This window comes from Brachyistius frenatus, unplaced genomic scaffold, assembly GCF_029030835.1.
Source record: "Brachyistius frenatus isolate BFR_SWC_R1_liver_20210118 unplaced genomic scaffold, ASM2903083v1 Contig_170, whole genome shotgun sequence".
Taxonomy (NCBI): Eukaryota; Metazoa; Chordata; class Actinopteri; family Embiotocidae; genus Brachyistius; species Brachyistius frenatus.
The window spans coordinates 139078-152562 of record NW_027210769.1 but is presented as its reverse complement, the minus strand read 5'-3'; the positions used below and the strand labels follow the sequence as shown (position 1 = coordinate 152562).

At 41.0% G+C, this 13485-nt stretch overlaps 1 protein-coding gene across 1 annotated transcript in view; it reads left to right on the top strand.

Moving 5' to 3' along the window:
• Positions 1–13485, top strand: part of nlgn4xa (neuroligin 4 X-linked a) — a 116981-nt gene that overhangs the window by 40995 nt on the left and 62501 nt on the right. Inside the window, exon 3 of the mRNA XM_069717189.1 lies at positions 2249–2401. Within this exon, the coding sequence (XP_069573290.1) occupies positions 2249–2401 (153 nt within the window). The remainder of the gene's footprint in view (positions 1–2248; positions 2402–13485) is intronic.

Here is a 13485-nt window from a genome sequence, read left to right as displayed (position 1 = left end):
AACACGTTTCACGTGTGCACAATCCCATGTATGTGATCACATGATCACATGATTAACATCATGAACAGAAAAGTAAAATAAGATCATAAAACGGAGATTTCTGAGCTCAGCCTCATGACTCTGAATCTCTCACATTCACTCTCCTCTCAGTTCAACATTTACTTCCGCTGATGTTTTCATCCCAACTGACATTTGAGAGGCTCGCCGGAGATAATGGGTCGGATCAGCTGCTGGTTCCAGGCGAGGGGATCTGGCTGGAGAGCAGGAGGTTCTGGGTGATGTGAGGACAGCGATCGTACTTCTGTTAGGAGCTAAAAGTAGTGAGGAGAAAGAAAGAAGTCTGCAGAGTCCTCAGAGATGAAGGTGCTGCTGGTTGATTTATGGTGAGCCTCGCAGGTTTCCATCTTCTCTCATGCAAACGACCCCCTCGTAATTCATAATCACCACCTACGCATGTACAGTACTAATCACAGCGCTTAATCACCAGCTTCATAAACAAGGTATTCATCTGGACTAATTGCCGTGTTCCCTGGGAACAAACGGAGGAGGTGGGAGAGCAGACGGGGTTAAAACCAGGAGACCGACATCGGGGTCCGTCTCCGACGCCAACGATCCTCCTCGTTGGAGAAATGACCCGTGCTCCATTAAAAAAGGTCAAACTAATCTCCCCGTTGGTGTCCTGCGTCTGCGAGTCGTGTTCAGTGTTAGCGTGTTGATTACAACATGAAGGATGAATGTGGTCCGTGTTTCCAGCGTGATGCCAGTGATGTTCTTTACACTGAAGATGTCGACTACGGTGGAGCTGCAGCTGAGGCTTTGATTGGAAGAGTTACATGTCATTTTAAAGTAGAGATGAACTAAATAATATGACTGTTTGATTTTTACCTGAAATGACACTGCAATTAAACTTCACTTTTTTGCCAGCAGGGGGCACCTATCTTTAATGTCCTCTCTGCTGCTTTTCTGTGGCTGTAATACTCACAGCTTAATATCTGAAGTCAGTCAGCAACCCGGTATCATGGCAAAACGTGAAATAGACACGCTTTCACGTCTTACTGTAGCAGACAGAAATGAAACCTACTGCATGCATACAGCAGGAAAATGAAACTTTTCAGAAAAAAACATGTTTTGGGGTTATTGAAGAAAAACAACTCAAGGACAATGTTGTCGCCTCCTGGATGGCAGTCTCTGTTTATATTTACGTGCGTGTAAGTTTCACGCTTACAAAACGTGAAAACTGTCGAGCCTACAGAGGCCAAAGCGTGACTATCTCACGTTTTGCTGTAGTGGACCGCCGTGTCTATTTCACGCTTTGCCATGACACCGGTTTGCAGTCAGAACACTGTCTTTGTCTCCAGAATATCTTCTGCATTCATACTGTAGGACGACATTTTCACAATGTGAAATGTGGCTAGTTTCCACGGTGCCCCCTGGTGAGCAGCTCAGTTAGCCTGTAGTTCTTCTGGCCATCAAATACGTCACTGCGCACGTTTAAATAACGGAGATGCTGCCTGTTTGAGGATTTATTGTATTACTTACTAACACTGTTGAATTTTCCCTTTAATGAAATTATTTCTTGGTTCAGCTTTGAGTTACTTTATTTTCTAGTCAACAGTACACTTCATTGAATTTGTGATCATGGTTTACCACCAGCCTTCCTATTTTCATGCTTCGTCATGTGTACTGTGAATATTTTCCGAATTAACTTCCTCACAAGAGGAACTCCAGACGCCCCACAGGTTCTCCAAGTGTTAATGGATTAAAACCGTTTTAAATGCACTATGAATGTATAAATACTGAGAGAAATATTCAAGGATCTGCGACTAGATTGTGACCGAGGGTGATACGGGACCTTAAGATTAAAATGTAGGAGCTGCCTCAGGGCCTCGAAAACATCCGTTTATCTCTCGCTTTGCTCATAATGACAAACAAATGTGCAAATGAAATCACCACACTGTGAGCTGAGGGCCTTTAGGGCCCACATGACGGTCTGGAGCTCGAGGTAGATGTTTTGCATTCAGTTGAATCTATGCATGGCTCTGGTGTGTGCTTTAGTTTGTATTTTTTTGCAGCTTTCTCAACAAGAAATGAATTAACTTTTTCTTGTGATACCTTTTCTCACCTTTTAATTATTTAACGCTGATTATTTGAACACTAAATTGCAAAAGTTCCTCTTCACCACTTAAATTTCAACCTCCAATATTCAATCATTAAATTATGACATCAGTTTTTTCCGTCTTGCCTGCAGACATCCACGATGAGAACGGGTTGAAGCCCGTCATGGTTTACATCCACGGCGGCTCCTACATGGAGGGAACCGGCAACATGATCGACGGCAGCATCCTGGCCAGCTACGGGAACGTCATCGTCATCACCATCAACTACCGGCTCGGGGTTCTGGGTGAGTCCGCTGATCCGGAGCTGGAGTTCGTTAGCTGCTGGTGTTATCGATTCACCCGTTGATTGAGTGACTCTGGCTGGTTTCTGGTTGCTGTTCGGAGCTACATGAAGGAGGTGGACCTTCTTGAGCTCTTTCTGATTACATTTTTCAATCTTTGTTGCCTTTAATTAAACTGGAATAATTTGTGTGTTACGATGGATGTCTGATATCAGATTTTCCTGTCGCTCTAACACTGAATACACTGAAGCAAATCAGGGAGGTTAATCCACTCACATGTACACAGATATTTGATACACCACCCTCAGTCCTGATTGTGTGGAGGTTTCTGCCTCCAGTGATCATGCATCTTGTTTTCCTGCTGCCAATCAGCCACTAATGGTCGTGTGGGAGGTGGTTTCTCTGTGTTTCTCTGTCTTCTTCTCTCGGTTGTATTTAAGCACAGCGCCAGATAAGCACATGCAAATTAAACAAAGAGGCCTACATTCGAAGCCCTTTCAATTACTTTAATCATCCTGCAGCATCAAACATCAAGCAGCCACTAAAAATTGGGCTGGGAAAATTGATCCGGTGTGATCTGGGCTGATATCTACCCTACAGTGCCGCGCATCGTATTCTGTTCCCCTCCGTGAGATGAAAGTAGTCGGGGCTCTCGCAGGGATACTTTATCTTCCCTTTGACATGAAGGTTCGGGCTCTGAAAGTCTGTCGGCCGAGAAAACGTCTGAGCGGGGGCTGATAGCATCGAATGTTTTGAAGGGAAAGAGTTTTTGAAATTTCAGCCACTCTGAGCTGAAATCCTTCAGGAGGAAGAAAAGATGTGGCCGTTTTATGTCAGAGCGGTTCCTCCTTTTCTGTTCAGCTCGAACCAGAGTGGAAAAAAAACACTTATGAGGTTTCTCAGTTATTTTTTGGCAAATTCTCTCAAAATGTGTTATTCTTTAACGGGTGGATAGTGACTGTGAGTCAGCCTGCGAGCTTGAGAGTGATGTAAATGTGTAAAGATGAAGGTAAAAGTGCTTGTTTTTACAATCTGATGTCGGTCTGAAGATTCATGTTGCATATTCCTGAAAAGTTTCTTATCTGCAAGAAGCGAAGATAGATAACGCTTGATGAAAGTTAGAGTGACTGTAGCCATGGTTACAATACAACAACAGTGGCGGTTGCTATGATACAGGAAATAAACAGCTGTCTCCCATGTATGTCTGGCATTTTGTTGATCATCCATCCACCCGACCGTCCTGCGTGGGCTTCGTGGTTCTTCATGGCAAACGTATACATACGAAACATGATGCTGTCATTTGTCTCGGAACAACCATTGTTTAATCTTGTGTGATGGCCACAGACTGTTTATAAAACTGTTCGTAGCTTCAGGTCTGTAAAATGGTTCCGATCCAGAAGTGTCTTCAGCTGCAATACCAGCGAGTGCCACTAGAGGTCGGCTCCAAAAAGCCTCCGGCTCCATAGGTAGGTAGGTAGGTAGGTAGGTAGGTAGGTAGGTAGGTATATACTTTATTAATCCCCGAGGGGAAATTTTTTCGCCACAGCATACATACAGAAGCAATAATAGAAGCAATAGAATAAAATAATAATAGAATAGAATAATATAATAGAAAAGCAATAAAATAAAATAGCAGTAAACAACAACTCCGAAGAGAGGAGAAGGCTTAAAAATACTAATAATACTAATAACAAGGGGAGGGGAGCTGCCGCAACAGGCTGCCGCTAGCGCGGCGCCATCTTGAGGTACAAATAGACTCCCATTCAACTTCTCTCATCAAATCCAAAGTGAATAAAATGTGTCCATCAGTTCTCTCGGTGTTGTTAGCTAAAGTCACTCCTTCTTCTTAGTTTTCTGGAGGTCCATCTGAAAATAATCCCTCATTCATTAGAAAAGAAGATTCAAGAAGACCTGTTTTTGGGGGCGTGTCTGTTTGATTGACAGGCCTGTGGTGCAGTCAGGTTACAGCTATTGGTGGGCGGGACGTAGTATTGTCAGGTTTCTGATCAGATCGGTCAGATCCACCGCTGGCTCCTCCCCCAGCTCGTCCAAATATGGTCACTTCCTGCTCCAAACTGCTTGGTTGGCTTCAGAATTGCCTCAAATCTTTGTGGCAAAAATTCAACAAGATGCAGGAAACAAACTTTTCAGATTTATATTTATTTAACATGATAGCATCACATTTAATGCAGATTTGTTGGAGCCTCGTAAGCCTGCTCTCCAAGAGTGAAATGTTCTGTTGGGACAATATGGTACTATGAAGTCTTTAAGATATGATGGAGCTTGGTCATTAAGGACTTTATATGAGGAGAGGAGAATAATTTTGTTCTTGATTTTACAGGGAGCCAATGTAGAGAATTTAATCTCTTGCTAAATACTTCCAGTACTGTCACTGCAGTATTTTACATCAACTGGAGGCTTTTCAGAAATGTTATGGGGACACTGTGATAACAAGGAATTATAAAAGGATTAACAAATGCATGCACTCACTTTTCAGAATCACTCTGAGACAGGATGCTTCTAATTTTGGCAATAATGCACAGATGAAAGCAAACTCTCCTACAGACTTGTTTAATATACGGATTGAAGGATGTATCCTGATCAAAAATAATTTCAAGGTTTCTCACAGTAGTACTAATAGCCAAAGTAATGTCATCCAGAGTGACTACAAGGTTTGATATTGAGTGTTTAAGGCCAAGAATGTAGGTCATCCAGGTCTTTATGTCTTTAAGACAGACAGGCTTGAAGTTCCACTTAATAATTGGTTTTATTTTGATTCATATATAAATATAGCTGTGTGTCATCTGCATAGAAATGCACATTTATGCTGTGTTTGTTAATAACAATGGCAGAGGGAAACATGTATAAAGTAGTGGTCCTAACACAGAACCCTGTGGACCTCCAGGACCAACTGTTGTATGCACCAAAGTGTAATTGTTGACAGTGTCACACATCCAACTGGTCTGGTAATCATTTGTACTACAGACAGCATTAATTAGCTAATATTTGGCTTACCTTACACTATCCTAACATCGCTAATGTTGCTAATGTTTTGTTTTTTTGCTGTAACTGTTAGTTTAAGTGTTACCTAACTTTAGCATTATGCTACGAGCATTAGCATCAGATGACAAACCGAGCAATAGCAGCAATTTCTCCAGGAAAACCGCATAGTCTAGTTTGAGGTGAGTGATGCTTCTTCTTCTTAACCAGCTTTTTTGGCACAATTAGCATGTTTTATTCCTGGAGGCCATTTTGGTGAAATTATTTACGAGCATATCTATAGCTATATAAATGTCTTTTTCGACATGTATTTTGTCATTGTTGTAGAAGTCTCTTTCCATTTGTTGAGCTGGCGATGAAACATGTGATGTGACTGGATCAGATTAATAACCACCGATCCTCCCAGTCTATATTTCATTCCATCCACCCTTTTGCTGCTGCACCTACGTAGCAGATGCAGTCGTAGCCTCCCACACAAGACCCGCTGCTCATCATGCAGCCTGCACTTTTAAAATAGATCCCACGTTTTATCTGCTCTCTCTATCCGGTTTCTTATCTATAGCTGATATGTATCCTGCTATCACATGTAAATGTGTGTCCATCTCCGTCCTTGCAGTTGTATTTGACGCATCCACCATGTGGTTGATTGTGTGTTGAGAGAAGCCACCGTACATCCTGCTGCACATGCAGCTCTGCTCTGCTCACCATTTGTTATAAGGTTGAGCTGTCTGCACCAGTCACTATATTTAGTTGCCGGAGAGCCGGGGGGAAAAGGTGTTCTGGAAAAGTGTGCACTGCAGAGAGGAAAAAAAAAAAAGAGAGAGACAGACAGAGAGAGCATGCAGATGAGACTACCGATAGAGACAACAGAGGAACACAGAGACAAAAGAAACGGTGTGAAAACCAGACTGCAGATGTAGAAATGATCTTATTAGGCTGCAGATTTTGGATTTTAAAACACATACCCGTCACCAGACAGCTCCGAGGAATTGATGCAGGAGTTGCATTGTGTGAGCTCAGACTCGAAGTCGGTTCATTTCTGTACAGAAATATGACAGAACCAAAGACTGTGACCCAGAACAGTGCAGGTCCAAACACAGCCGGACTCACTTCACACAGTGGTGCTCAAAACCGGAGATAACAAATGTCTTGATTGTGGTTATTCATATCATACATTTCCCATATTATTCATTTTCTTCTGTCTTTGTACGATGTCCTAATACCTCCAGTCAATCACAACTTTTTTCCGTTCCCTCCATCAGATAACATCGTGCTCTCCTCACTCCAGACGTGTGATAATAGCTTTTCAACGGGACCACACAGACAGATAATAGTTGTTGATTGCCTTGATAACATGTCGGAGACGTGCTGCTTCAGTGTCTGCAGCTCACTGAGGCCCAATCAGGCTGGGTTACCACGCCGACGCACTGGGCAGCTGACCCGGACCTCCAGGGGCTGCACTGGTTTTTATCAAATCTAGTTTGAAGAACACTTATTGTGTTCTGAATATTTCTTAATAAATTTGAGCTCATGGGTCAGCTGGGACATATTTCTTCCTCATAGCTCAATCAAGCAGCGCCTGTAATGTTTTATTGTGATCTGTTGCTGTGGTTGTGTATGTGTGTGCACTCCCAACATAGTTGCACAAACCTTCTCAGTACATTTTGGATTCTGTTGCTGCTCGACAATAAATAATCCTCATGGTGGAAATATTTCAATGTAGAACAGGAACAGCAGGAAAAATACAGTTTGAATTTGCAGTAACTTCCTTTCCAGTAAAAACAGGAGTTCCCCATTTGCAAAAACACATGTAATGGCCGCATATACATGTGAAACTTAAAATATGAAAATATGTTGAAATCACGAGTGAAGTAAATGTTTTGCCCATTGAAACGTGGTTTTGGAGCATTTAATGGTGTTATGTGGGAAGCTCATGTAGATTCCCATGTGAAACTGATAGGATTACATGTGACATTTATGGGATTACATGTGAAATGTATGTGCATTGCCAAGTGAAAATGTAAAATGCCACAAAAATCCAATTAAGTTGGCAAATAATTCTGACATTTTGACTCAGTTTTTTCCCTGTGGTAACTCTTCTGTCTTCTGCATGTGTTGATATGATTTATTCATGTCGCTGAACCTTTGTGTTTGTCAGTTCTCACATTACTGCTTTTGTGTTGGTTCAAATTTTCAGTATTTATGACATATTATATGTGATAAGACGTTTTCTGCACGTCTAAAACTTGTCCACATATTTTTCCCGTCTTATCAAATGTCGCAACACCTGGAAAACATGTTTTTCCTGTAAAAATTCACCAGAGATGCAGCAGTGTGTCCATTACATGTTAAATTTGATATATCTGTGTGATATAGTTGTGAAACAAATGTCAGTGAACAGTGCAGAGCTGAGGCATTAACAGGATCTCTCTCCGTCATGTGGTGAGCCGCTTGTTTCACTGCTCTGGTTGGAGGGAGAAGACCTTTTTAGGTCGGCTGTGGTCAGCCGTGCTGCAGACTGTAACGCCAGCAGTGGAAATACAGGAGAGGTGAAACTGTTCAAGTAAGAAGGGAAAGCGCTGAGCTCTGGCAACACGGCGGCAGCTTGTGATAAGGACAGAACCATCAGAACAGCTCCTCAAATGAAGCTTTTGATGCACTACATAATATAAAACTGCAGTATTGTCAAAGATGAAGTATTTCCAGGAGTACTATTATGGGGTCTTTTAAGAAGCAAAGGTCATTGTTTACTTGCTAATTTTCATAACATGACTGCATTAAAGATGACTAATGAACTGAAGTGGAGGTCATATTTAATTGTGCTGTTTCATTTACAGCCAAACCTAAAAAAAATTAAAATAAACAAGGTTATGAAATGTAGTCCTTGTAAAAAAAAGACTGGCTCATCCTTATCAAAACGCTGCCTGACTAGTCTCAGATGCTATCGAAGCAGTTTGGAAAAAGTTGACTAAAACCTTTTATTTACGATTTTTTTTTTCACTCAAGTTCCATTTTACCTGAAGTAGGTAGTTTTATAGTAGTTTGGTTGATTCCAAGCAGTGTGTACATTCAAGGCCTGGTGGCCTCGGTTGTTGTGCATTGATTTGTAGCAGCAGAATTACAGATTACATTTTACATTGAAATTAATTAGAAAATATGTAATGTTGTTGTTATCAAGTCGCACCAATGTTGATCAGTGAAATGTTTCCTCACATCATATTTCTTTGTTGTCCACCCCAATACAGTTTATTCACATTGGCTGATATCAGCAAATCATTACATTTTACATTTTTTATTTCTACACTGATTAAAATAAAGCAGGAGATGTTGCTGCAATCACAGCATCTATTTAATTAACCCTCTGAACCCTGCAGGCTAGTTTCAGGGTGATTTCACTACCTTCACTTTTAATCTCATATCTTGGTCATTATAGAGGCAAACCATTCATGTTGTATCTTGTTTTTTTTCAAGACAGTCGAGGCGATGTAAATCTTCCATCATTTGACTTGATAGTACTTAGAGATTATTTGTGTGTGTGTGTGTGTGTGTGTGTGTTCATATCAAGGGAAAATCAAATTCTGAAAATTACCAATCATCTCACCATAAAATATTGTCAGTAGAAATATCTTTTTTATAGTTGTGTAGAGGAGATTGTGTAGAATCTGTTAATATCGGAACCATGTTTGTGGGTCACTGTATGACTGTAAGTGTGCTCAGTGCCTGATGGAAAACAAATGTCATTGTTTTATTCAGTCAAATCTGGATGGTGTATAAAATGCCAAAAGGGCTTTTAATCTGAAACGTGTGCTTTTCATTTGAAATAGTTACAGGAAGTCACTGCATTCAGTCAAGCATTGGTGATTTATTTTCGTCTGAACTAGAAAAAAATACAGAGAATCATGGAGGTGGTCTTATTCAATTCAATTCAATTTTATTTTATTTACATAGTGCCAAATCACAACATAGGTTATTTCATGGCACTTAACACATTAAAGTCTTTACAGCAAGACGTTACAATATTATACAGAGAAACCAACAATTCATCAATTCAACAATTCCCACATAAGCTAGGAGGGAAAAACTCCTCTTTAAGGGAGAAAAACCTCCAACAGAGGGAAGAAAAACTCCCTTTAACAGGAAGAAACCTCCGACAGAACCAGGATCAGAGGTGGGCGGAGCATCTGTTAACAGAACCAGGATCAGAGGTGGGCGGAGCATCTGTTAACAGAACCAGGATCAGAGGTGGGCGGAGCATCTGTTAACAGAACCAGGATCAGAGACAGGGACATCTGGAAAAGAAAGAACAGAAACTACACGAGCGAAAGAACTGAATGGAGACAACAGATAATAATAAGAAACTATGGGAGAGAAGAAGATGGTGAGGTATGAGTCAGTTAAAGAGTAGGAGGAAAGAAAAGAAGCTCAGCATGTAACGAGGTCCTCCAGCAGCCTCGGCCTATAACAGCATAACTAAGGGTTGGTTCAGGTCTACCTGAGCCAGCCCTAACTATAGGCTTTATCAAGAAGGAAGGTTGACTCCAAGGTTCCTCATAGTTTTGCTGGAGGCCAAGACAACGTCATCTAGAGTAACTAAGTGATTACAGAAAGGGTTTCTGAGGTGTTTAGGACCAAGTACAAGAACTTCTGTTTTGTCTGAATTTAGAAGCAGGAAGTTTTTGGTCATTCAGGCCTTTGTCTTTTAGACAGGCTTCAAGTTTTACTAACTGATTAGTTTCATCTGGTTTTATAGAAAGATATAGCTGAGTGTCATCTGCATAACAATGGAAGTTGATGCAGTGCTTCCTGATGACATCTCCTAATGGAAGCATGTAGAAAGTAAAAAGTATTGGGCCCAACACTGAACCTTGTGGAACTCCGTAACTAACTCTTGTTTGTCTGGAAGACTCATTGTTGACATGGACAAACTGGAATCTATCTAAGTAGGATATGAACCAGTCTAATACAGTTCCTTTAATCCTCGTAACGTCTTCTAATCTCTGTAATAAGATCGTATGATCAATCGTATGAAAAGCATCACTGAGGTCCAGAAGAACAAGTACAGAGACAAGTCCATTATCTGAGGCTAATAAAAGGTCGTTAGTAACTTTTCTGTTTCTGTGCTATGATGATGATGATCATATGATTTTAGAAATAAACGTCAGGTTGTAAATTGGTCTGTAGTTTCCTAAAACAGCTGATCAAGAGTCAACTTTTTAAGTGAAGGTTTAATTACAGCCACTTTAAAAGCCTGCGGTACATAGCCGGTTACAATAAATAGGTTGATCTGATCTAATATGGAAGTATTAATTAAAGGGAAGACTTCCTTAAAAAGTTTAGTTGGGATGAGATCTAACAGACAGCTAGAGGATCCAGATGAAGAAATAATTCTAGTTAACTCAGAGAGATCAACAGGAGAGAAATGTTCCAAGTTTACATCTGGTCCTACAGTTGCTTTCAGGGCTGCTGTTGCTTAGCAACACATCAGTGATGGTGTCAGGAAGGGTCGGCCCGATTCTCTCCCTGATAGTAAGAATTTTATTAGTAAAGAAGTTGATGAAGTCATTACTGCTGAGAGCTGAAGGAATAGAGGACTCAACAGAACTGGGACTCTTTGTCAGCCTGCTACAGTGATGAAAAGAAACCTGAGGTTGTTCTTGTTGTCCTCTATTAATGATGAATAATATAAAGTTCTGGCCTTACCAAGAGCTTTCTTATATAATATTAGACTCTCCTTCCAGGCAGGTGAAATTCTTCTAAATTAGTGGAACTCCATTTCCTTTCCATCTTTCTAGTCGCTGCCTAGCAGAGCGTAGTTCTGAGTTGTACCATGGAGACAACTTCCTCTGGTTCATGACTCTCTTCTTCAGAGGGGTGACATCATCTAGAGTTGGAGCAGAGATACTGCAGTGTTTTCTACCAGATGATGGAATCTAATAATGATCTGAAAGTAGAACTGAGGCTGTCGTTGTCCACGTCAACATGAATGTTAAAGTCTCCCACTATCATCACTTTATCTGAACTCAGCACTAAATCTGATCAAAAGTCAGAATTCAGTTAGAAACTCTGAATAAGGACCAGGTGGGAGATAAACAACAACAATACAATCCGTTTCTCTGCTTTCCAGTTTGGGTGAGAGACTAAGAGTCAGACTCTCAAATGATTTATAACTAAGTTTAGGCTTTGGATTAATTGATAAACTTGAGGGCAGGATTGCTGCCACTCCTCCTCCTCCTCCTCCTCCTCCTGAATCTCTAGGAATATGATAATGAATATGACTGGGAGGAGTTGCTTCATTAATCCTAACATATTCTTCCTGTTGCTGCCAGGTCTCTGTGAGACAGAGTAAATCAATCTGATGATCAGTTATCAAGTCTTTTACTAACAGAGATTTAGACCAGAGAGATCTCATATTTAATAATCCGCTTTTAATTGTCAGATTTTTTTTGATCCATTTTTATTACATTTTTATTGATACATCTTTTCTTGAGTTTTTAAATATAGGTGGTCTGGGTACAGACACAACCTCTACAGGATGTTGAATGTAAGAATCGTATCTGATTGAATATCTGGTCCTGGAGCTGTAAATCTCTCTTCAGACGACTGTGAAGTTTTTCCTTTCTAAAAAATTCCACTTTAAGATATGGAACGCAAAATCTCCAGTCCTTGTGTGTGAAACAGTTTTTAATGTTTTTCTTGTGCTGCTGCAGTTACTTGAAGTTGAATGGGAGTCTATGGAGCCGGAGGCTTTTTGGAGCCGACCTCTAGTGGCACTCGCTGGTATTGCAGCTGAAGACACTTCTGGATCAGAACCATTTTACAGACCTGAAGCTACGAACTCTTTTAGAAACAGCATACGGTTTTAAATCAGCACCACGGACAGCGGTGACATGTTGGTATATGCAGGCGTCGGCCGGAGTGTGTGCGTGTTTGTGCTTTCCATGTGTGTCGTGTTGTAAGCGTTGGTCAGATAACAGGCATGTACAAGTCCTGCATCTGTATGATCCAGTTTTTGTGTAAAATGATACCGGCGGTAAAAGAAATCACTATTTTTCTGCATTTATTTCCGTAAAAAAAGGACATTGATTCTGAGGTTTTGTCTCAGTTGGCTTCCTTATAAATTTAGCCCAGTGCTCCCTGATAAAGTGGAGGAGGGGAGGGTGGGGGGGGGGGGGCAGGACGAGGTCTCTTGGATAACACGGAGAGCCATCTGGCCTCAGGAAGCTGTCACATGAGCCCGAGTGACAGCGAGCTTTCTTACTCTGCGCTGGGATCTGTCACCGGCACATGGCCCTCTCCATTTCCTCTCCCTCCAACTCCCCCGCTGCCCATCCAGGCCAGACGTGAGTCGCCTGCTGATGGCTGCCTGACGGAGATGAGCTGCTGCTCTGCTACGAGCCAGTGGAAGAAAGGAAACAACAACCTGCCCACCGTTTACTGACTTTAGACTCACGAAACTTCAGATTTTATTTCTCCATCTTTAAATCACTTGTAATGGAACATAATGCCGTGCGGTCGCCTTGGAAACCATTGAACCTCCTCAATTATAGAATTAATACAAATAGTCAGCTTTTCTTGTCTTGTTGAAGCTTCTGATGGCTTTAAAACAGTTCAACAACCTTTGAGCTGAATGTTGTAAACTAGTGTGACTTCCACGCTGGTTCAGCTCCACGGAGACAAAACCACAAAAGTGCCTTTTCATATTCCTGTGAATTATTAAAACTGACTTGAACGAAGAATGTTATTTAAGATGAAAACATCATTTCATATATTAACAAACAGCTCCTGATTTCCACATCCAACAGAGAAAAGACAACATTAATTAGAGGTATGTTTGAGTCCAGTTTTTTAATTCCTGTTAGCTTTAATTTAATCAAGCAACTCCTGAGAAAAACATCTGGATCTGTAGCTGCTAAATGCTTCAGTTTCCAGCAGCTGGTCTCTAAATGTGTCCGTTGTTTGTTGCCGAGCATCGAATGTAAAATGTGTTTATCGATGTTTTCATGTTGAAAACATTCAAAGATATAATCGATAGATTTAGACAAAGAAACAAGATTCCTTCGACGCCAGCAAAGCGGTTAAGATTCTGA